The sequence below is a fragment of the Lotus japonicus genome, chromosome 1 (assembly GCF_012489685.1).
Source record: "Lotus japonicus ecotype B-129 chromosome 1, LjGifu_v1.2".
NCBI classification, from domain to species: Eukaryota; Viridiplantae; Streptophyta; class Magnoliopsida; order Fabales; family Fabaceae; genus Lotus; species Lotus japonicus.
Window position 1 is genome coordinate 86650395 of NC_080041.1, and position 24608 is coordinate 86675002.

General features: G+C 36.5%; 3 protein-coding genes across 3 annotated transcripts; all 3 read right to left on the minus strand.

Annotated features, from left to right (window-relative positions):
• Positions 1 to 6489: 6489 nt before the first annotated feature.
• Positions 6490 to 7876, minus strand: LOC130732171 (glycosyltransferase BC10). The gene has a single exon (XM_057584279.1). The coding sequence runs from the start codon at positions 7718 to 7720 to the stop codon at positions 6626 to 6628; it is 1095 nt and encodes a 364-aa protein (XP_057440262.1). The 5' UTR covers positions 7721 to 7876; the 3' UTR covers positions 6490 to 6625.
• Positions 7877 to 10928: 3052 nt separating this feature from the next.
• LOC130727372 (uncharacterized) lies at positions 10929 to 14000 on the minus strand. Its single transcript, XM_057578480.1, has 4 exons — positions 13539 to 14000; positions 13220 to 13420; positions 12307 to 12726; positions 10929 to 11965 (listed from the first exon to the last, which is right to left on the minus strand). Exons 1-4 carry the CDS (start codon positions 13863 to 13865, stop codon positions 11048 to 11050), a joined length of 1866 nt encoding a protein of 621 aa, XP_057434463.1. The 5' UTR covers positions 13866 to 14000; the 3' UTR covers positions 10929 to 11047.
• A 4823-nt stretch (positions 14001 to 18823) lies between these two features.
• Positions 18824 to 21702, minus strand: LOC130727373 (uncharacterized). The gene is made up of 9 exons (XM_057578481.1): positions 21529 to 21702; positions 20934 to 21152; positions 20150 to 20293; positions 19939 to 20054; positions 19753 to 19844; positions 19600 to 19621; positions 19432 to 19500; positions 19192 to 19260; positions 18824 to 19111 (listed from the first exon to the last, which is right to left on the minus strand). Exons 2-9 carry the CDS (start codon positions 21124 to 21126, stop codon positions 19031 to 19033), a joined length of 786 nt encoding a protein of 261 aa, XP_057434464.1. The 5' UTR covers positions 21127 to 21152; positions 21529 to 21702; the 3' UTR covers positions 18824 to 19030.
• Positions 21703 to 24608: the final 2906 nt, after the last annotated feature.

Sequence of the window (24608 nt, forward strand, 5' to 3'; positions counted from 1 at the left end):
TCCAAGCAAAGTCACAATCCAAACTTTACCGAGCGTTGTTTCCCCGTTCTCCGCTTGCTGTCCCTGTAGCAGTTTATAAGCCGGGTGCACAGAATAAACCTTCTCAGAATTTGTTATCCATTCCCAGGAATCCAGCGTCCCTTCCACAAGAGGTATACAATTAATTGTCCTTTTAAGCTCTTCTACCAAAGCCAATTCCCTCGAGCTCAGCTGTCTTCTCCAAGTAAATGACCAGATCTTCTCACCATTCACCCACTCCACCATATCCCTAACAGTAGCATTCTTCTGGGTAGTCAAGTGAAACAATTTGTGAAAGTTGCTCTTGAGCGGAGATCCCCCACACCACTTATCCTTCCAGAAGCACAGTGAATTTCCACAGCCAAGTTTTGTGCTTAGAGGCCCATCAAACCAACAATCCCCATCACCTGAGTCAAAGCAAGACTTGAATATGTCTTTCCACCAGGTAGAGTCGCGAGGTTGAGCGTCAAGTCTCCCAACCTTTTCCCGATTACCATATCTGGCCCAAAGAATTTTGCTGCAAAGATCGTTGCTCCCTGATAGTAACTTCCACTCCCATTTGCCTAAAAGGGCTAGATTGAATTTCACCCAATCCTTCACGCCTAATCCACCCGCCTCTTTAGGCTTGCAGACCTGTTCCCACCTCACCTAGAAGACACTAACTGATGCAAATGTCTTCAATGAATTTCCAAAAAAAATTACAATTCATCCCAACCAAAACAAATGAAGTGATGGACATTGAATCTTATTTTTTCAACCTGCGTGATTAGAGTTATTAAAACTATAAAAGTAAGCTTTTTACATACTTCATGTGGCACATTATTTACATAGCTCCAGTTTGGTAAGAGTAAAAAGGGGCAAAAAAACATGCAGAACATGGAAACACTAACTGTAGAAGTTACAGAATCATACATAGATCAAATATAATAAAAGGCTCTTGAATTTTGCTTTAGTAATTGGTAAGACCAGATGAGGTGCAAAATAATAGACTTGAAAAGTCATTTGCAAACGAAAAAATTAATTGTGGGATACATAGGAAACTTTTGAACATATGTCTCATTGTGGATATATGAGATAGAGTCACTCAAACAGATAACTACCAAAATGAATAGTCAATAAATTTCTTCAACATGAAACAATTTTGACACTCAGAGTTCACATATCTAAAAAAGCAAAAGAAACTCACAATTTAAGAGAGTGCTAATTTTACATTAGAAAACTATAAAGGTTAAAGACTGAAGACGGCCTGAATTTATAGGGTCAGGTGCCATAATAAAGAAAGATCTGGAGATGAAGTACACTTATTGTCATATGTAATTCAGTAGCCTTTTCTGCAAAATAGAAATGCAATTTTATTTTCCATGAAATATAGAAAATCAAACTTTAGTAGAAGGAACAAAATGGTGTGTGATCAAATGGCACAGGTAAAAATTTAAATGTATTACATTCCATCATTACTTGATTGTCAAGATAAGACCTATTAAAAAAATAGTTTCCTTTCAACTCTGGTATTATTAATATGTTGAAAGGAAGCAAACTAAAGTTTGATCACTTAATGCACCACTCTTGATAATATTTTTCAAGTGACCCAGAAACAAAAAGTCACCTTTCATGCTTTCTTCTAGTCATATCCCTCATGTTACATTTCTCATAGCAAGACACATTCTCAAGGGAACTTTTAGTGCGAAGCAGCAGTGCAGAATCAAAACACAACATTTTTATATCTGTGAAAACTCACTTTTTGAAGCTAAAGAGAAAAGACAATTAGCCCTTTAGTTGCACTTAATTGGTAACGTCCAAAGAAGAGGGCTACTTGGCAATGACCTGGAATCAAACATTCTTAGGAAGCTAGTTATCAAGTTGAAGAGTAGCTAGAAGCAAGTTATAGGATGGCAAATGGGCAATTCATAGTATAGCTATGATTTGAGAAACAATGATCAGATGTCATGAAAAAATGAGCAGTAAAAAATACATAGTAAATACTCAGATTTCTCACATAAAAGTGATCAAATAACTATCACTCATCCCTCACAAATCATACATGTGCTAACAATCCGCAATTGTAATTGAAGAAGATAAAGTGCCCATTTGCATAAACTACGTTAAGTGGTAATAAAAAAGTTCATTTTCACCTAATTAACAACGTAATTGCCTTGAACTTAATTCATTGTTGGAGCCCAACCAAGTTAATCTAATTATGCTTGTTCAGCTTGAAGAAATGATGAAGGGATAGAAAATTTTACCTTTAATAGGTTTTCTGGAGAATGAGGTTGCAGTTTGAACTAAATGGTCACTCAACTTGCTTATTTCTTTATCCCTCCTGCCATCGTTGAGCTAAAATTAGTTCAGAAAAAGTGAAAATAAATAACCAAACTGAAGAGAATAGTATAATTAGATACATACTTCAGCGCATAAGAGAAATAAGATTGTACTCCAATATACTCCTTTTTCATATTCTTTCCACTGAAAAGAAAATGATTCAACAGTTAAACTCACAGATAGGGAAAAAAAAGCTTTTCAAATAATGAGCACGAAAAACAAAAAAGGCGACGGGAAGAGCAAGAGTTTCTCTATTCAAAGGAACATAAAACATAGAAAAGAACATGTAATGGAATTTGTGCAAAATTTAACTTATAGATGGTAGTGCAGTTCCCTAATCTGTGGCGGCATAAGCGAGCTTTGAGAACGAATTGAAACCATGAACACTCAGAAGATAACCAATGCAATGAAGCTTGTTGGCTGTGACCAGGGTTTGAAGCTTGAGTGCTGCAAACAAAATCGCAATCTTTTCAATATTATATACCTTATGAAAGCATATAATTAGTGCTTTGACTCTCTCTTTTAGTTTCATCTCTTATTAGTATCAAACAACACAATAAGTTGTTTTCCTGCTGGTGAAATACAAAAATTTGAAATAAATCATGTGAAAAGGGGCAAGGCTGTAGGTGAAGCAGATAGAGAAGAGAGAAGAGGCCTACTTGAGATAGCCGTGAAGAGAAGATGAGAATCTGGAGGAGGAGAAGTACACACCAAAGATAACACAGACACATCAAATTTAAAAGGTGTGAAAGGAAAGAAATTTGATGAGAAACGTAAAAATAGAACAATGAGATAAATGAATTGATGTTGTTCAAGTTTGAATTCAAAAATTGCTATCAGGCAATTAATACAGAAGAGACCGTATGGTACATTTCCGTGTGGCATTGAATTGATAAATACAACGGCATTGAATTGATAAAACGGTACGTGTGGTACATTTCCATTATTAGCAAATATAATCATTGACTTTACGTTTCTTACAAAAAAAAAATTGTTGATACAATGAAGGCATATTTTCATTATTAAGAGTCCAAATTTCCGTTTATAGTGCAATCACGGGAGGAAGTTAATTGTATGGGCAAAATTTTACGTAATATGTGGGCAAAATTTATCATATTTTCCAAAACTTTCTAACTGAACGTGGAGGAAGTTAATTGTGTCAAAACCATGTGCAATTTGTAATAAAACCGGGTATTAATATTGTCAAAACCAGGTACTAATATTGTCAAAACCGTGTACTATTGATGTTTCTATTTAATGATTCAATGATTTCGACCAATCAAAATGCAAGGATTTGGACCAATCAGCTGAGGCCATGTGGAAAATAGGAGAAACCAACCAATAGAGATGTGACATGTGGAAATTAAATAACAGTATGACCCACTTTGGTGGATGGGCTTTATATATTATTAAGATGACATTTCTTCATCTACATATTATACTAAGCGTTATATCTGTTAATCACTAGTGGTATGTAACAGACTAGATAGGTTATTTAAAGTTACAGATCTTCTGTTCAAAAAAAAAGTTACAGATCTTATTATGAACTAGTTCTCAATCAATTAGAGCAGTGAGGTTCAAATTTGAGATTTTCCATAGATTAGTAGGTATTTCCAATCAAAGGATTACAGCTTTGTAGCATACTAGTAAATTTGCAGCAGACTAAAATTTACTACATATACATAAAGGTGGTTGCATAATCAAACCCATAGCTGATATTGTTAATGAGAAATGGTTTGATGTCCCGATATTATAAAGTTTTTTTACACCGTTAATCAATTAGATTTATTAAATATGGGAAAAATAGACTTTTTATTTAATTGAATTGATTGACATAAAAAATCTTTAAAATGTGATTGGTTGACGGTGTAATTTTTTTTTTACACTGTCAGTGCATTAAAATTAGACTCATTGTTAATTGTCCCCCTGCTTTTATATTAACAAATTACAAGGCAAAATTATAAATATATGTCATGATTTAAACACTTTTTTTTATAAGCTAAAGAATATATTGAAATGAAGTAAATGGGTACTTCAACCCAATACAAGAGGATTATGTGACTTAAAAAAAAAAAACAAGACAAGAAATAGAACCTGCATGGAGTCATATAGACTGTTAAAAATGTAAATTTTTAAAACTTTACTAGGAAAACCCTTTTAGAAAAGATCTAGTGAAAGAAAAAGAATACACACTTAAAAAAACCAAACTAACACCTCCATGAAGTCAATTACAACCAATATATACTCTACTCTATTCTTGACCCTGAAACCCAGTAAAAGAAACACACCTGGCCCACAAACAGAAGTATTATTCTAGTACGAAACATTTATAACACAAAAATTGACTTAATCAAAAGTAAATTTTGAGTTTTAGTTTATGCTATACCTTTTGATTTAATTAAAGAGTGTATACCATTTACTTGCTTCATAATTCCAATCAGGGGGTATTCAAGATTTTTCTGCTGGGGGCCAAATAAAATACTAGATTTTTTTTTTACCAACAAATAGTAATCATTAAATTGAACTCTTCGTTTTTCCATGGTACTATAAATTTTTCTATTATTGTATTAGCTTTGATCTTTTCAGCAATTTCCCTCTCAATGTATATAACTAATAAATTTCTGAAAAGGTCAAGATCATCTTCAATCTTGTTGCGATCGAGTCCGAGTCGTAACAATTTTCATTACATAAAAAGCTCGCTCCGTAGATGCTGTTGAAACAGGAAGCGTTAAAACAAGACGTATTAATTTGTCAACAAGTGGAAAAATTGTTGCTTTTTCTAGTTTCAACTAATCTCTAGTAAAACTCTAATAAACTGGACAACTTTTCTAAATTAGAATCTCCGAAACATCTAAATGATAATGTCTTAGTTGAAACGAAAAATTCCTTTTTTCCAGATCGGAAAAATTGTCTGTTTTTTATCGATGGACAAATCTTTACGGGACAAGATTAAAGATAGAAAAAATTTCTTTCAAAAATTACATATAAGTTTGAAATTCTTGGGGGGGCGATCGCCCCTACCAACCCCTGATGAATACGCCCCCTGATTCCAATTCATTTCCAATTCATTCAGACACACACATTAGACACAAAATTAATGTATCACATTCTATAAACAAATTACACTCTTGTTGTTAAAATCTAGCTCTGCAATCAATATATCATTGGCATGCTTAATTTCATTAATTTTATAAGGTATAATTTTTTTTGAAACTAATTTTATAAGGTAGATTACAATGTTTGCTTATTAGTTTGATGTCAAACGATGTGGGGTTATATTTATTAATTTCTTTACGTGATGGATTATTATTGTAATTATTTCCTTTTTTTAAACACATAATTATTTTCTTATTAAACTCGTAAAGATAATTTTTTTTACATTGAAAAGATAAATTGTACCCTTCAGTAATTGGTTCATGAACCTCTTTTACCCAATACCCAACTCATATGTCTCCTAACTCTTATCACTTGAGCTATCATTCAGATGCATTTTAAAGATAATTTAAGTAACTTATAATTTAAGTAACTTACAAAATATTAGAATTTTTTGGTTCTAGTAAACGTTAAAGAAAGGAACTATTTCTTCTCTTTAATTGGCCAGACCACCAAATTAGCAATGCTGTATAAGATGTTCATGAAATGAAAGAAAAACAGAAGTTGAATTTTGTTATGCTATTATTCTAGGATAAAACATATATCAAGTTCTTTATATACATTCCATTACTGCACTTTCAGTCATCATATATGCATCATCCTCAGGGGCTCCAGCCGCAGAGTTGAAAGCTTCCAAGTGTGCAATCAACTTAGCTTTCCGCTCCTCATACGTAAGCTTCTTCAGGTTGTATTACCCCTTTTGTATGACTCACCGATCACACGGGATTTTATACATATTTATCTAAATAATATTAACTTTTAATATTTTCAAGTTAAATCTTTTATTTTATTTACATACTTAGATAGAATTGTTTTTGTGTTGGAAAAATTAAACTTTCTAATTGAATTACTTGAGCTTCTATCATATTCACCCCATAGAAAACTAAGTAAGAAATTATCTAAATAAAAAGTTAATTTTCTTAGGGTATTTTATAAATAAAATACTATGACCAAAATAAAAAATCAGGAATTTTGCATGGACAATAAACTAATTAAAGTCAAAAGTTAACTGTACAGGTTAACATGTTGCAGCTTTATTGGTACTACGTACATACATTACCAATTTTGGTAAAATCATAGGTTTTGACTTCAGTAACTTTTCAATAGTTACAGCATTTAACGTCGCTGTTATTTTTCAGTCCCTGAAGATAACGCCGTCTGCTATACCCATCAACGGTTCAATAGCGTCGGGAGCGAATTTCCTCGCAAACAGAAACGGATCACGTCTGCCACTGCCACCTCCGTCATCATCACCGTATCTCGGTCTATCACGCCGCAATGTGCGAATTAGTTCAGGGCACACCTCGGACGCCTCATACGTGCGAGGGTGCCCGTCGTTCGGGAACGTCCACGCCACATGGGTGAGTGTGGCGTGGACGCACCCGCGCCGGTCCCACATGCTCAGGAGAGTAGGGAAGTAATTCTCCTCCGGGTAACACGTGTCCGACCGCACGCACGGCACGTTGAACTTCGGCCACAGCACGCGGTCACTCACGACGAGCCTCGCGTGCTTACGTGTCAAAGCCCAGAACTGGGACCCTATACGGAAATCCTCAAGCCTCACCGCGGGGAGCATAGCGTGAGTTCCACGCGCCGCCCACCGGTCGTATGATCCGGTTTCGTTTTTTAGAATCTCGATGAAGCTCTTGCCGGAGGTGGTGAGGGTGTGGTAGGTGAAGTTGAAGGAGTGGAGGGGGATGCAGGAGGGGGAGAGGAGGAGGAACATGTAGTTGGAAGAGTCGTCGATGAGGGCGCGTGCGAGGAGTCGACGCGCCGCCGCGGCGAGCGTAGGGGAGTTTCTGGCGGTGGGTTTTGATGGGATGAGGCGGTTGGAGAAGACGCCGGTGAAGGGTGGGTGGTAGTGGAAGGTGGGGTCGGCGTGGATGTAGATGTTGAAGAGGGTGGTCGGAGTTTGGTTGAAGTAAGCTTCCCAGAGGGGTGCGAATGGAAGTGGGGTGGTGGTGAGGAACATGAAAGCTAGTTTTCTCGCACGTGTGGTTTTCCGTTTGGCACGTGCGGCTATTCTGAACAAGGCCTCTTCAGGTGATAATTTGTTGGGTGGAATGAAATTGTTTGTGCGGTTTTGGGGTTGAATGGTGGCTGTGGCGGCGGTGGTGGTGGTGGTGGAGGTGGAAGTGGGGGTGGGTGTGGACGTGGTGGTGTATAAGATGGCAAGAGGCAAGCATAGAAGCAATGCACACAAGAGAGAAAGTGGGTTTGGTGATAGCATTGGCAAAATGGTTTGTTTTCTTTTCTTGGTTTAATTATTTGGGATGAAGAAGTGGAACAGAATGCTAAATTGAATCAACATTATATGTTGTGAACAATGTTAGTGTAATAGTAAAACGCTTATGCATTTGTGTGCTTGAATTGAATTGTGATGTGATAGTACAAGACAATTGCTGAATGGAAACAGCTAGTGATGATGATGATTCTTGAGTTGAGTAACTTAGATGGAAAAGCAAGTGGAAGCAAGGAATGGAAGAAGGGGAGTTTAGACAGACACTTGTGTACTCTGCTCTCTAGATGCACACGTGGAAACCATGCCAATCTCCTCATTCTGCATGCACCTAAGAGTACAACACGTAGCACATGATGTTAAATAGTCAAACCTCAGTATGTTAAAGCAGTGTGAATGAAGAATGAATGTTGGAGAGACCTACTAACTTAATGTGATCTCTGAGATTTTAAGAAATTACTCTCATGAATGCTGGTCATTGAGATACCTTAGAAAACTAAATGATAAAATCTGTCTATTTAATGTGATCTCCGTGATTGTAGGGTATCAACTATCACTGACACTAGTTTTGACTTTGAGAAAGTCATAACAATAACAAGGGGAATCCAGAAATTTGGTATAAGAGTGTTGGTTTCAGGCTTTTCATGTGATAGAATCCAACCAACAGCCAACTGATAAATTCGTTTGTCAAATTAACTCTAATCATAAACACAAATTTCAACTCAAGGTCAATGTATGCTTATAATACCAGTTCTGAATGATTTAACTGATGGCAAAAATTATTAATGACTGCTCAAGGTCAACCAGCAAAAAACACTCCCACCCCAATTTGTTGTCAACGCACATGTGTTCTGTTGTAATTGGAATTGAGCAACAGTAAAAAAAAAACTATCCATTCTTAAAACCAGCATTGTTAAGATCAAAGAGTCGGACGGAAAGGGGAAAACTCTTCGTTCCCGGTTCTCCTGTAGCTGGATTCTCCAAAAGTTTTGCTACGGAAGGTAATTGTCATTAGGGACACTTATGTAGAATCAGCCATGTTTGTTTTATGCAATAGCTGTGGGATGTAAAGGTTTATACTTTGAGTTTAATGTCAGCCATGTTTGTTTTATGCAATAGCTGTGGGATGTAAAGGTTTATACTTTGAGTTTAATGGGGATGCACTGACAGTGTAAACCATGTTTACACAGACATCCAAAATCAATCGTACCCAAATCTAACACTGGCTACCGTAATTCCACCATCGGTTCTCTTTTTTTTGAAGTCTTCATCGTCTCGTCCTTCTTTGTTCATTCAGCCTTCTCTATCTCCATATGAATATCCTCTCTCCCTCTATTCCATTTTCATTTTCTTCGTTTTTACTTTAGGGTTGGGTCGGTGGATAATAATCAATTCAATTTTGGGTAATGGATCATGGGTACAAGTGGAGTGACAAATTTCTCAGACGCTACCAAAGCTATTGCTTTTGATTAGCAAACACAGTAGGTGAATTTGTGTTGAGGGTTGCCAGTTTTGGATACTGCAGGTCCTGCAACAAGGGAAACGTGCTATGTTTCTTTTCCCCTATTATTTCTAAGGCTTAAATAAGTTTTTGGTCTCTAACTTTTATCATATTTTGGTTTTCGTCCCTCGCCGGAGCAAAGGTGGGCTTTAGTCCCTAACCTTTGCCAAAAGATTTGGTTTTCATCCCTCCGGAGCTCTGGGTCAACGCCGGAGCTCCGGTGGCCCATGTGGCATGGCCACGTGGGATTAATGAGCTGACGTGGAATTTATTTTTATTATAAATAAATAAAAACCTAATAAATTTTTTTATAAAATTGTTTAAAATTCAAAAAAAACTTAATTTAATCAAATCTTTAATTTTAGTCCTAAATTTTTTAACTCTAATCCTTCATCATTTTCACCATCTGCTTATAAAAAAATCACCTTCACCATCTTCATCCATCATCTTCAACAAAACCCAAAGATAAACTTTAATCCTAAAAAATAAAACTCAAATTAGATTTGTACTAGACCCAGAATTCTTCAAACAATTTTCATTTCCTTTCCCTCTTCAACCTCCTCAGAAACCCCTTCCCTCTTCAACCCCAAACCTACACTAGCTAACACGTACAGACATAGGGAGAGAGCGAGAGATCATGAGGGAACAATCTGCGAGAGAGGAACTAAAAGCGGTGGAGGTACGACACGACAACGACGATGGGTGGTCGGGGTTTCACGGCACAACGAAGGCGTTTAAGGTATTTGAGAGAAACCACCACCAACAACCAGAAACCTCCACCCTCATTCTCATCCTCCTTCTTTCATCCTACCTCGAAAACCACCACCACCAATAGCCAGAAACCCATGCTAATCAAACCATAAACAAGATTTTGTGGCAGATGAAGAAAAAGGCATTGCAAGTTGGGATTTTCATCTTATGTCGATGCCCATGCTGTTTGTGTTGTGCGGAAGTGGAAGGAGAATAATGGATTTGTTGTGGGATTGCAAGTTGGGGTTTTGTGACCGATTTTATATTTCTGGACTTTCTTCTCTTGTGTGTGATGCTATTGAATTGAAGAGGATAAAACAATGGTGATTAAAGAAAGGGGTAAATTGGGTGTGGGTCTGATGCTATTAGATTGAAGAAAGGGTTTATGTGAGAGATTAGTTTAGGTTAAATGGATTTTTTATTACCGAGTTAAATTTTTTTTTTTAAAATAAAAAATTAACACCTGGGTTCATTAATCCACGTGGCCATGCCACATGGGCCACCGGAGCTCCGGTGTTGACCCAAAGCTCCGGAGGGATGAAAACCAAATCTTTTGGCAAAGGTTAGGGACTAAAACCCATCTTTGCTCCGGCGAGGGACGAAAACCAAATATATGGTAAAGGTTAGGGACCAAAAACTTATTTAAGCCTATTTCTAACTAAATAAAATCATTTTTAAAATTACTTTGATAAACTAATCATTTAATGATGTGGCAAAAAGAAGCATTTCTATTGGGTGACTGTGTAAACATGGTTTACACTGTCAGTGTATTTCCATTAAACTCTTATACTTTATACAGAATTTAATTTCTGTTTCTCAACTTTCAAAACTAATTAGGTTTCCTTAAATTTTTTCTTGATATTTTGAGGTGAAGGACACTTATTTAGGTTGCCCTTATTGTATCCTCCATACTATCCACCTAACCGGGGGATAAGAGACATTTTGATATATACAAATGTTAGCACTCACTTTAAGATAAAAATGTACATAACTCTTCTAAATAAATTTAGATGAAAATTCATTGGACTCAACTCTTATCCAACATAAACATGAACTAGTTAGGCTTCTCAAAGTCCTCTTGTTAAGAAAGACAACATAGAAGCTGGAGTGGAGGATAATGATGATGATGAAGTGCTATAATGGAAGTCAATCTGCAATTGTCTGTGAAGATAGGTACTTGAAACAGCCCATTTCTTCGTCTCCTCCTTCTCTAGTTGCCTTACTGGTATGGCAGCAAGAAAGCGTTTGATGAACTCTTTACAACACTCTTTTCCTCTGCAAACTACCTCTAAACTTTTCTCACTTTCTGCACTCCTAGCACCACCAACACTTGCCTTTAATGGTCCCTCTTCTTCTACTTCTCCATACATCACACAAGACTCATCAAACTTCAACATGAATGCTTGATTGCACCCCTCAAAAAGTCTCTCCCCCAATGAGTCAATGATGTAGTAAGCATCTGCTTCCACCTTCAAAACAAAGAAATGATCATTCCAACTCACTATGTAAACACCAACTACATTGGTATTTATCTCATCCCAAATCTCATCAAAAGACATTGCTCCTTTCAAGCAGTGGAACTTCTCAGGGGAGAAAAACCCTGTATATGATTTCTGAGGCAGAACAACCAAAGGTCTTAAATTGGCATCTATGATAGTTTCCAGATCAAAATGTTTATCTGGGAAGAGCTTTGAGTAGTAGTTGCTGTTGCAAAGCCTTCTCCATTCAGATGAACCTTGTGTGATGAGGCTGTCAAACTCTGCTCTTGTTGGCATACCCTTGTTGGAATGGAGCCAGTGTGCTATGAGTGCTACTAAGACAGTGCAGGCACTCTCACCAGAGGCTTTTTCGCTTCGTTGATCGAAAGAAGCGAAGAACACATTTGTTTTGAGCTTTGATTTCCCATCCCTGCTTGAGAATTCCTTCACTCCCCAGCTACTTGTACTGTCTTGAAGGTAAAATTGTAATGAATGTTCTTCTGATTTCTGCAGAAAGTTTATAGGACCATTAGTTAGTTGGCCTAAAAAAAGTGATGCTATGATAATTCTTATATATATTTGGATAGATTTATGAAAAAATATGGTTTTTGTAGGGTGTTATTCTGAAATATAATTGTCAGAATTGATTAGGTTCAATGCAAAGGCTATTCTTTTAAGATTTTACGTAGAATTGATTTTGATGCTGAAATCGATTTTCTGCGATGATTCTCAAACATCTAAATAGTCATTAAAAAGTGATTTTTCTTAATGAGAATTGTTTATGAGGTCTTGCAATGAAAATCAAACACATATTAAAAGTGACAAAAAAGATGATGATAGTTACATACCGTTAAAGGACATGGATCAGTGGTTGAAGTTTCTTGTTTGCTAGCATCTGTCTTAGTGTTCCACCCTTTGAAGCTTCTATTCCGTGACATATATGACCAATTACTCTGAGATGTGTCCAAAGGGGTCTTTGTCCCTGAGCTTCTGAACCCAAGTCTTGATTCCGAGTTATGAAATCCATCGCTCTTGCTACTGTTACTGCTTGCGGTAGACTCATTGGAAGAATCATCTGAGTAAAACACAGGGGAGCTATACGATTCATAAGGACTTGGCTGTTCAGATTGATCAACCTTGACATTGTTCTTCCTCCCCAAGCATGTTAAACTCTTCAATTTTCCTATAATCCCACTTTTCTTCTCTGAGTGGATCGAGTTTTCAAAGGGTCCTTGCAAGTCATCAAGCTTCATTAACCTCATACACACCTGTTAAAATGTTTTACTTCAAAAATTAATCATAGTATATATGTTTGTAACACTTTGCACCTAGGCCCTAGCTTTGCTAACAAGATTTCTACCAACAAATAAAATTATCAAAAGAAGTGTCACATAACAAAGTTTATCAAAAGATTTCACCTATTGATAACATTTTTCAACATATTTGGGGCTGTCAAACAAAGATTTAAGAATGATTGAAAAAATAAAGAAAAAAGACAAGTTCTTTCTAGTTTCTATACTCATGGTCAAAGAAACACTATTTTGGAAAATAAATTGACAGAGAAAAGATGAAGTGATGGACCAACAACATAGGACATGACTAATTTAAAAAAAAAACAAAATTAGCATGTTTCTTCCATGTATACACAGAAAAATCATGAAATAGCTTGTGAAATGGGTTTGACCAATAAAGAGTAATTAAAGTTAAGTATATAATAAATTACTAGAAAAGAAAAGGAAGAAAAATGAAGTTTGAACGTACCAAAAGGGTAGCTTCGATGATCAAACCATTGACCTTCAAATGGATTGGAAGCTTCCGTTGAAGGTGATGGTGATTATGAGAACTGGACCCGGTCTTCATCCTCTCCCCGGCCAGCAACTCCGCCATGTCAACCGTCACGGAAGCTTTTCCGACCACCGTCATTTTAGCTTTTGTAATTTCTCCGACAGCATCACCCTTCCCCTGAATATAGTTTTTCACACAAATTAATTTTACACCTCAAAATAATTAACAAAATTGAAAAATAAATATAAATTATGAAGAAAAAAAGTTAGAAACAGAGCATGAAGTTGTTACATACATGTAAGACATGAAACTCCATGTTGTATGAAACAGAGGACACAGCATCTTCTTTGTGAACGAGGTTGAAACTGCGGAGTTCAGGAGTATCCCAATTGAGAGATGAAGTTTTGTTGCTGAGGAATCTACGACAGGAGGTGATGTGAGTGCATGTGCATCGTCGTTTTGCAGCTGCTTCCCCTGTTATCTCAATGGCAACCTTGTCGTTTGGGGAAGCCACTCTGGTTCCAAAGAGACCTAACTCAAGGTTCAGCTGGGTCAGTTTCAGCGCGTGCTTAGACAACCTTGTTGTTGTTGATTTCCACCAATTCATCTTCTTCTTCGTCATCTCCTAGATTGTTGCTTGCTACCTCAAATACTGTAGAAGCAATGGGCTTGAGTAGTATATACGGTGATTGAACAAATGCATTGATATTTATATGAATGAATAGAGAAACTTTTCAGTGAGACTCTGATAGCTACTAGTATATTTAATTTGTTTATATATACAGAGAGAGTTTCTTTGAAGAAGAAATGGAGTGAGAAAGAATGAATGAGTCGTAGTCTTTGGTTATTCAACATTTCCGTGTAAAGGGACTTCTGCGTCCTACATTTTACACGCACACGCTTGCACATGTTATTTATTCATTACTTCATTAGGCAACAATGATATATACACACCTCATATTTTATACACTTCATTTTCATATATTTTTATTTTTATCTCTCTCCTCTTATCACTTATCACATCTTATATTTTCTCTCTCTTACTTTTTTCATTTCTTCCTATCTCTCTCCTCCTCCACCTCATTCCACCTCATTTTTAGGTTTCAACAAATAATTATCCCATCATTAGGTTGTCTAATTTATGCAAAGTGTAGTTGTCATGTCATATGCACAATGAATTCTAGAACAAATATAATAATTTTAGGACTTGGCTCTATTAGATCTTGTGTGAGGAACAAGTAGCTCAATCACATTAAACTAAAATTATACAGGACTTCTGGAAGAAACCAATGAGAGGATTCATACCAAATTATAACTATACAAAAATAGAAGATATGGGAATAAACTTAAACTTAACTATTATGGTGGTCTTTGATAGTACTCGACGCACTCGAGTATCTCGACTACCATAATTAAATCAACTGGAAATTTTGTCACGAATCGAGTTATGAGATTTAGGACGACCTGACTTGTAATCTCGCAAGCCATTAACATTAAACTGACGTAACCAACACATGGCGAGATATTACCGCTAGATGACACATTCTAGTATGCCCCAAGTCATTAACCTCAAAATGGCTTGCCTACTCATTCACCTAGGGACGATTTGTCGCTGAATCCTGAGAAACACAAACACAAGCCGACTTAATGAAACAAGCTAAACACTCTACAACCACACATCAAACCTTAGTGGTTTTGAAAATTTCAGGGTTTCCATTTAGGCCACACCCCAAGGGGATTAACCAAAACCCTAGCTACCTCCGAAAAGTGTCTTTCTTGCTCTAGGAAAGGCAATGTTTCACAACTCAAGACCGCTCCATACTCTTAAGAACGATTTGATTGGGAATAAGGCCAATCATTGTCGTCCACTCTCCCGATATCAGGAGGACTAGTACAAAATATCAGAGGGCCAACCATGTAGCAAGTTGCACATAGTGGGAGGAGTAATATTGACATATTCTAAGCGTTCTCACCCTTCACGTGTAGGCAGAGAAAGCAATGTTGATGTATCCTTAACACCTCGACCTTCACACCTAGGTAGAGAGAGTAATTATAACGTTGATGTACTTCGCAAACTTGATCTCTACGTAAGCAAAGCTCGGCAACCTGTCAACATATGATCTTAGGGCTAATCACGGAGCACGCTACATGGAGAGCAGCAAGTATTGGCCCAACCTTTGCTTTACCGACCTTTGCCTAGTTTAAGGAGCCAGGAGAAAACTACTAGGTATGTTCTCATCTGATTTGTCTCTTCATCCATCTTTTACTCTCAAAGACTTGGACGTCATGTTGTCTTCACAAATACTATTGGCAGGAGTCCACACTGCGACGCAGAAGCAATGGCAGATAGAAGCAGAGCCAATTCATCATTGCCGTTCACGCTCACCGTCTTCCTACCAAAGTTTACAGTTAATATAAGTGATTGGTTTGGACTTTGTCTGATTACTAACCAAACTTCCATTTATCTAATTACTATGTGTCTCTTTTGGTCATTTGGATGGGCTCACCCCAACTTATTTTATCTACGCTTAGTTTGTGGTGTGAGCTGCAAATTAATGGACACATACGGTTCAATAGCGACGGGACGATGTTGATAGCCAGTTAACACCACACCACTAACAACGTTTTCAGCTACTCACTGTCACATTAAAAAAAATGGACTCCAGTTTGTCGCACTAGTGTCCAATGAACAATGCATATACAGTATCAGCATAACAAATTATGATGGTTACAAGATCTGACCATTGTCAATAAATTATTCACCACATTTTGAGCAATAACAGTATGTAACATCGAATTGGATGAGTGAGGGTAAATTCAGAAGAGGACAAGGTTTGATACTTGGCAACCCGAAGAGCTAACTATGCGTTTTCATCTCGTGATGACAGGATAGATATATAATACATATATTGTTAATCATACTGTATGGTTTTTGCACCTGGCCTTTGTATATCACAAAAGGTACCCTTTCTGAATGCTTCCATCCTCCGTCTCTAGTTATATTTGAACTTCACAATCTTATTACTATACTGTTGTACCACTGAGTGAATAACTTGGAAGTTTATAGATGCAGCTTAAATAGAGGTATTTTGATTTTTGGATATGGAATTATATTAATACATTGAGAAATTGTGTCATTTATAAGTAAAATTGTTTCCAATAAAATATCTATAGTTTAAAGGCTTAATTGCACTTTTAGTCCCCCAACTTTAGCCTTCCTGCGAAAATCGTTCTCAAACTTTAAAATTAGCAAAAAACGTCCCTAACGTTTACATCCGGTTGCAAAATTGGTTTTCCGTCTAATTCCATCCAAAAACTAACGGAATATTCCTCAAAAAATTAATTAAAAATTTTAGTATCTGAAACATTCATCATCTGCATATTAAAAACCTAGAAATTCACAAACTCAAACTCAAATTCACAATCTTCCCAACAACAAACTCATATTAAATTCAATCACAAAAATTTCCAGAAATAAAAGCCAATACTCCTTTTCCCTCACCCAAATCCAAAAATTCAAAAATATTGTTCAGAGGTGGTGTTTTGACATGTACCAAAGAAGAGGAGGTGGGGTTTTGACCTGGAATTTTGACCCACCTCCATTGAACCCAAATCTGAATCTGCCATAGACCACCCCGCCGCTCCTCGTCGTCACCGAAGCACCACCGCCACTCCTCTTCGAATCCTCCATCTCCATCTCTCTTCCTCCCTCGATCCTACTCTCTTTCTTTGCCTGTTTTTGTTTGGTTTGGAGTAGAGATGAAGAAGGCATAGGAGTAGATACGCAACGACGGTGGTCGGTGACTGAAGAGCTTCAACGGAGGTGGTGATGGCGCGACGCTTCGTGGACTGGAGATCCACGTAAAGGAGGCGCTGCGAACCCAGATGTGATGGTGGCGGCGCGGTTTGGTGGTGGTGCTGCCAGATCTTGATTTTGAAGAAGAGGAGGAAGTGGTGGCAAATGGCTCTAGCGAAAGAAGGAAGTGGTTTCGAAGAAGAAGGTGGTGGAGGTGCTGGATCTAGATTCCCACATATCTGACCTCAAATCCTAAAAATGTACTCTGATTTCTGAGTGAAAGGAGAATGGAAAGGATTTGCTTTTTTGTGTAAGGTGTTTGATTTTTTTTTATGTAAGGTGTTTGATGGTGATTGGGTTTGAGGAGATTGATTTTTTTTTTCTGGAGTTTTTTCAGTTTTCTGAATGTTTGAAGAAGATGAACATTCATCAATTTTTAGGTTTTTGTTTTGTTTTTTTTTTATCCCAGAATTCGTTAGATATTGGATGGAATTGGACAGAGAACCAATTTTGCAACCGGGTGTAAACGTTAGGGACGTTTTTTTGCTAATTTTAAAGTTTGAGGACGATTTTCGCAGGAAGACCAAAGTTGGGGGACCAAAAGTGCAATTAAGCCTAATTTAAATGAAAAAACAGGATTTACCTAATATGGACCTGTAAAAAAAAAGACCAAATTTAGACTCTCATTTTTTCCGGGTTACTAATAATGGTCACACCTCTTTATATTTACATAATTGTCCTTCTGTTTAGTTTTGCAACAAAGATTATGAACGACGACTATGTAGCTTTCTCCTTCCCCGATATCTTCCACCACTTCATCTACTCCATCTCTGACTCCGTCTTTGGTCGCAACTTCCTTGGTTTCGTTGTTGCCCCTCACAGTCTATAAGCGACAACAGATTATCGACCTCTACAACCTCGAACCTATACGACATCGTTCAAGTCCTTGAACGCAAATGATGATTGAAGGAATAACTCTCATTGACACAGAACATAGCGAAGGTGTTGGGCCACAACAACTCATGATATGCCATGCACAAATTGGTATATGGAGTACAAAAATTCTAGAAACACATTGCTTCATCAGAGCATGAACTTATGATCATTAGGATCCGTGTTCTTCCCTACTCTCTTATTTCGAGTTCTTTGTCACTCTAAATCTCCTTTTCTCTGCTTCAACGCATCCCCTTGCCACTTCGCTTGAGCTCAAGCTTTCTTAGCCTGAGTCCATGGCTGCCTCTCCTCTCTTATTGATTCTCTCTCATGCCCTTAATCTCCTTCCTTACATTCCTAGTAGCTCCCTCTGCATGTCCTACCGTGAATAGCCGCTTAAACACCATGGAGAGAGATAATGGGTTATCTCTCCTCCACTTACTCTCTCTCACCTCCATTGTTAACCAAACTTCTTTCTCTTCCAGATCAAGCAAAAACCAATCATGGATTTAGTGGGTAAAAATGTAAAGTGAACCAAGATGATCTATTGTAGTTGGTAAAAATCATGGGACCAAAGCTGGAACTTATTTTAATGCCCACATTGTGCGACACCAAAGAAAAACATTGGTGTACTATATTTTGTCTCCAATACTAGGACACTTAGTATGCCCCTGTAGAATGCTTGTATTGAGCATTTTGTAATTTATCTTAAAAATGTTTCGACCATCAATTCTCGACAGTCAGCTTAGATTAGTTTATATCTCCAACTAAAGTAACTATGCGCTTATAGCAGGACATCCACAAATTTGGACAAACAAAGGGTTAGCACAACACACAGCAGCCTGCACCAATGCAGCAACTCCAAACCAAAACAGGTTGAAACTGAGATTCATCTTTTGTCTTCAAAATTGCTAGAATACCAAGGTAGTCCTTACTCCTTACATATAATTATGAGTTAAAAGATACTCAGCTAAGACCACACAAATTTCAGGCCTCGGCAAATTAAATGAGAAATGCAGCAGTAAATCCTCTGCAAATTCTAGCAATAACACCGGGTCTCAACCTTGACTAATTTCCTTCTCCTTTGCTTTGCATGTATCTTCCGCGGTCTTAATAAACTTTTTTGTCAAATCATCAACCTGAATGCAGAAAATATCAGAAACCAAAAAGCCATGGATTCTCGTCATCTTAATTTCTGCAATAAGCACAGGTAACTTACTTCTTTCTCCAATCTTTTAATGTCGTCCTTGGGGAGACTTGAATTCAATTTCTTAATGGCATCCATTGCCTGTAAAATCAGCATCTTTAATCATAGTTCGTACTTCATAGAATATTAGATTTGAGTGCATATTTGAAAATTCATCAGAATGCAGCAAGTGGTAATTTGAGCATAAAAACGGAAGACATTTGTCAGTGCCTAACAAAAAATAACTCAAGGGAAATAGCTAAGCCTGACTACCTTTTGCCGAGCTCTTCTAATGCTTTGCCGAGCATCTTCACAAGATTTAGTCACCAACTTATTCATGGCCTAGAATAAATGTCAAATGAAATGATATAGCAGCATACTATCTGATAAGGAATGTTAAGTGTAAACCATAAATCAACGGGGTAAGTGTAATGTGCATACCTGCATATGCTCTTTGGTCAATCTGGTTATTTCACGGTGAAGTAGATCAATCAATTATGAGCATAAAGTCAAGTTCTTTATTAGCCACTATATCCAAACAAACTTCACTCCGACAGGCATTACTAACAGAATGTAAATAGAATGAATGCTTACGGTGGAATGGCAGCAATCAATCTCTCGCCATCTGCTTTAGGATTTAACCCCAATGGAGACGAAACAATGGCATTTTCTAATTGTTTAAGGGTCTGCAGAAGTTAATCATATCATATGCAAAAGTAATGCTAGTTTAGTACTTAGCACACTACAAATAACAAACTTCAGCTCCAAATAAAAAAGTACCTGCGGATCATAAGGATTAACAGATAACGTTTTTGGATCTATGACCGAAACAAGAGCAATCCGAACCAGAGGTATCTTCACGCCACCAGTTTCTACAATAATGTGATCAAGCATTCCTGCAGAGACAACCCATCATTAGTGTGTTGAGTATTAACTATCACAGACACAGATAATATGTAAACAATTACGAATTTATTACGCATTTATATACCTGGAGATGCCCTTCCTGTCCGTAGCTTGCTTAGTTCTGTTGATAATGCAGAAATTGCAGCCTCCATCTGTGAGACAGCATTTGCCTTAATAGTAGGCCCAAGGACTAGTGGAACTTCAATTGTACTCATACCAGCATCATCCTCTGAAATATATAAATCAATGACCATTAAAATCAAAGAACATTGAAAACGAGCATTAATTTATGTTATAACTTATACGCTGGTTATTTAACAAAGAATTTTTTTCAGGCAAGCTATAAAGTATCAACATGTCTTAATCAGAAAAATCTCATATCAAGTTGAAATATAGCCAGCTAGCAGATTGTATTTGTAAGGAGGGAGGGGGAGGAAGTTTCTGCTTGCACTATGGCTATTGCGCTTGAAATCATAAAATTATTTACAAGCATTATTGCTTAAACTTTTAATTTCCACATGCTTCCAGTTCAGAAAAGTGTCTTGGAAAATCAAGGAACTGTTCCAAAGTTCTTTCATTTTCCAGAGTTTTGTTCATTTTTTAGAAATATTCTTCAAGAAGATGCAGAATACAATTTGTATTCAGACCTTGAAATTTTGGCTGAAACCCCATAAAACAAATCGTACTACCACCAAAATCCATACACAGCTACAACTCAAATCACTCCTCTAAGTAAAATTTAGGCACTCAAAAGAGAAACCTTACAAAAACAACGAGTATACTTAATTCCACTCCTTAAATTAACAAAATCAACAAAAGAACCAACACTGTAACAAAATTTAATTTTCAGTAGAGAGGTAACGACATACTTGACTTACGCCCTTTTGCAAAGGCTCTGCGACTTTCTACAATAAAATTAGCTGCAGCTGGAAGAGTGGATACCCTATTACTTTCCAACGCACGAATTTGGATAGCACCAGGGACATCACAAACATGGAAAGCAGAGTTTCGGAGCTGTAACAAGTTCTGGCACGAGATTGCTCGTCTAATGTACCCAGACATCACACTTGCTTGATTCTTATTTTGGTCTGCCAATAAACAATAACAAACAGATGAGACTACATGAATCTATAGTTCTATAAAAATACTTGATCCTAAATAAACCAAATTTCATGGGAGACTAATTAAATTAACAATGTAAGCACACAATTAAACTTTTCTAAATGAACAAATATAATTCTTCTGTTTTGTTACATAGCATGTGATACCAGTATTCTGGAGCATCAGAGTAAACGGAAAGAAACCATTTCTAAGCATAAGCAATCCAATCATGCACAGATGACAAAACAGGGCATGAGTATACTGAAGAAGAACAGTGTGCCATTACTGATAAACAGGGCATGAGCATACTGAAGAAAACATAGCAGGAGCTAAACTAAAAAGAGCAGAGCAAAAGGGTCTCACGTTGGATATTGTAGATCGCTGGAGCGTGCAACTGAGCGGCGGCTCGACGGACAGAAGCTGCGGCGGTGGGTGGTAGCGGCGGCGGCGACGACGACGAGGAAGGAAGGGTTTCCCTCTTTCACTCTCGTTTGCGTTTGACTGCTTCAGCTCAATTTTTTTGGGTCACTTTTTGCCGTTTTGGTGTTGGACCAAGCCTACCAGGCCAGCCCAAAATGCTGTTTTTTCATGAACCAGCCTAGCCCGTAGAAAACGCCGATTTTCACCAAATTGACCGGTCACTGGCCGGGTTCATTATCGAATTGTCCGGTCCGGTTATGATAGTTATGATTTTTAGGGTTTGATTTTTGTGTGTGTGTGATTCAGATGGATTCGGCTAACCAGATCGGTAAGTTAAATTACTTTGAATCAGTTATGTATATCCGCCAAAAGATCTACCTTCCATTATTGCAGCTTTGTATAACGTGATCGTGAATGAAATGAAGTAGCACCCCATTTTTATCAGTCTATCACTTTTTCAGAGTACTAATAACAATCTATTTTTGACACTCACTTATTTGGTTGGCCGACCAAATTGAGTTTGAATTCCATTTATTTTAATATGTGAATTTAGTTTCACACAATGCTTTTAATGAAGATATTAATTTCTACGTACTAACAATGTAAAAATAATTACACAGTCATTCAATCACATCCTTCCATTTCCTATTTTAAATATTATTAAATTTAAAATTAATTATGAACTAGAAAAATGGAAGGATGTGATAGAATGATTGTGTAAAACTTATTTACACTACAATGCATAAAAATTAATCTCTTTAATAAATTCAGTCACTCAATTTTTAAAAATTTGTACTGATCCCTTTATTGTAGATAAAAGTTACATACTCTGACTTTTTGAGTGAAACTTTCAACATATTTAGTGGGTTGTCTAAATGACCCTAGGTAAAATATGGGTTAAATAATCCAAGTCTAGTTGTGCCAATGATATTATTACATGTGTTTTTTAAAAAATTCCAACTCATTTCATCAATCTTTTTTATATTTTCATGAAATTCATTTTATTAAAATAAAAAATAATAAAATCAAGAACCCTAATCCCCAATTTTAAATGCTCTATTTCAATTCATGAATCATATTTTCCGATGTACCAAAAAAAATTCATGAATCATCATATGCCTTGGTTTTATTCATCTCAGCATTTCAATAATTGAATGGTTTGTTTAACATATTCTCGATGCCCTTATCCTGTATAATTATATGATAGTGATTCTTGAGCTGCAATTGGAGACATGGATCGATGATTTGGGATGAATGAATCTTGCTTTGTGCAAGTGCAAGTATGATGTTTATGTATTTAGAAGCAAAATAAACTCCATTGGAATTGTAAATTTTCATTTGTACGATATTGATGATATGAATTTTGCCGTGTCGACAAAGGGTGGAGTGGCATGTTTGGCATGGCTTGGTGCATTATACGTAGCTTCTGGATGCATCATATGTCTTGCTCGACTCGCTTGGAATGGATGGAGATGAATGAAATCTAAGACATAATTCGTGAATTAAAATATAACATTGAAAATTTGGTATTAGGGTTCTTAGTTTTTTTATTTTGAAAAGTTGTTCATTGTATAGTTTACCCTAATTGATGAGTTCAAAATATAAATAAATTATTTAATAAAATGAATTTGATAAAAATATAAAAGAAAATGAATAATAGAATGAGTTGAATTTTATGATGACACATGTAACATGAGTTGTAATTTTATAAACACACATTAATAATATCATTGGGACATCTAGGACTTGGGTTATTTAACCCATTTTTTACCTAGGTCATTTAGACATGTAAACTTAATTTCTTTCCATTCAAAACTTACTAAAGAAAAAAATAAAATACGTCTAAAAATTTTGAAACAACTCAAAATTCTCTCTCTGACTAAGGTTTTTTTGTGTATCAAAAATTTACCAACGGGCCAAAATTGCTCTTTTTTTATTTTTAAGTTCAATGCTCATTTGATTAAGATAAAGCAGTATCTGCAAACAGGGACTCAGGGAGTGATCAATTTCAAGTGGGGGTGCATCCCACCAAATCTGACTTTGAAAAAAAATAAAACTAAAGTGGAGTCAAGTCATGACGATCTCCATAGAAGCAAACACTAAATCCTGAAATTGTAGACCCTATTTCGGGTGTGATTGAACAGATATGTCTGATCACATGTAGTGTTTTAACAATAATTCAAATGTGTGTATAAGGAAAGAATACTATTAGATGAAAATTCCGATTTTAACTATTGAATGTGTTTTTGATACATTAGTTTATCTAGATGCCAAGTTGAATGAGAGGATATTTTGTAAAATAAGATAAAATTTCTAAAATATTTTCAGATCCGGATGCGACCATGTTGTTACCAAACCTAGCACCTTGTTGAAGATGAAAAGGTGATTAATGCCTTTTGAAACCCTCCTAATACTCCTAGTGCTTGAAGTTGAAATACTTGCATGAAAAAAATAAAAAATCCTATAAAAACCTAATCATCTCTATTTTTCAACAACTAACAATCTTAATTTACCCTAAAAGTCCATCATGTAACAGTTTCCTTTTTCATGATTATTGAAATTTTTTTATAGGGAAATGTTAGTGGTTAGTTGTTAGTAAGTTAGAAAATCCCTCCAAATTTTTCTTCCAGGGTTCAAACCCTAACCTTCCCCTCCCCAACCCTTATGTCTCCTAGCCGGTGGCGGAGCCACTTCAATGTGAGAGGGTTCACCTGAACCTCCTGAGTTCAGATGAACCTCTTCAAAAAAAATTTTTTGCACTTACCTCTTTATATAATATTTTTTTGAACCCCTTGAAAATTTTAAATTATATTAGTAGATAAAGTTTTGCACCTATTTGCACCAAAGACTCATACTCATTTACTCCTCTTTCACACTCACACATACGCGCACTCAGCTCTCACCCTCTTTCTCTCGCTACCCTAAGTGCCACCAAACTGAGAAGTGAGAACTGTTTCAAGTTAATTATTTAGTTCTTGAAGACAATTGAATTATTCATTTATCTAATCTTTACTGATTTGGAA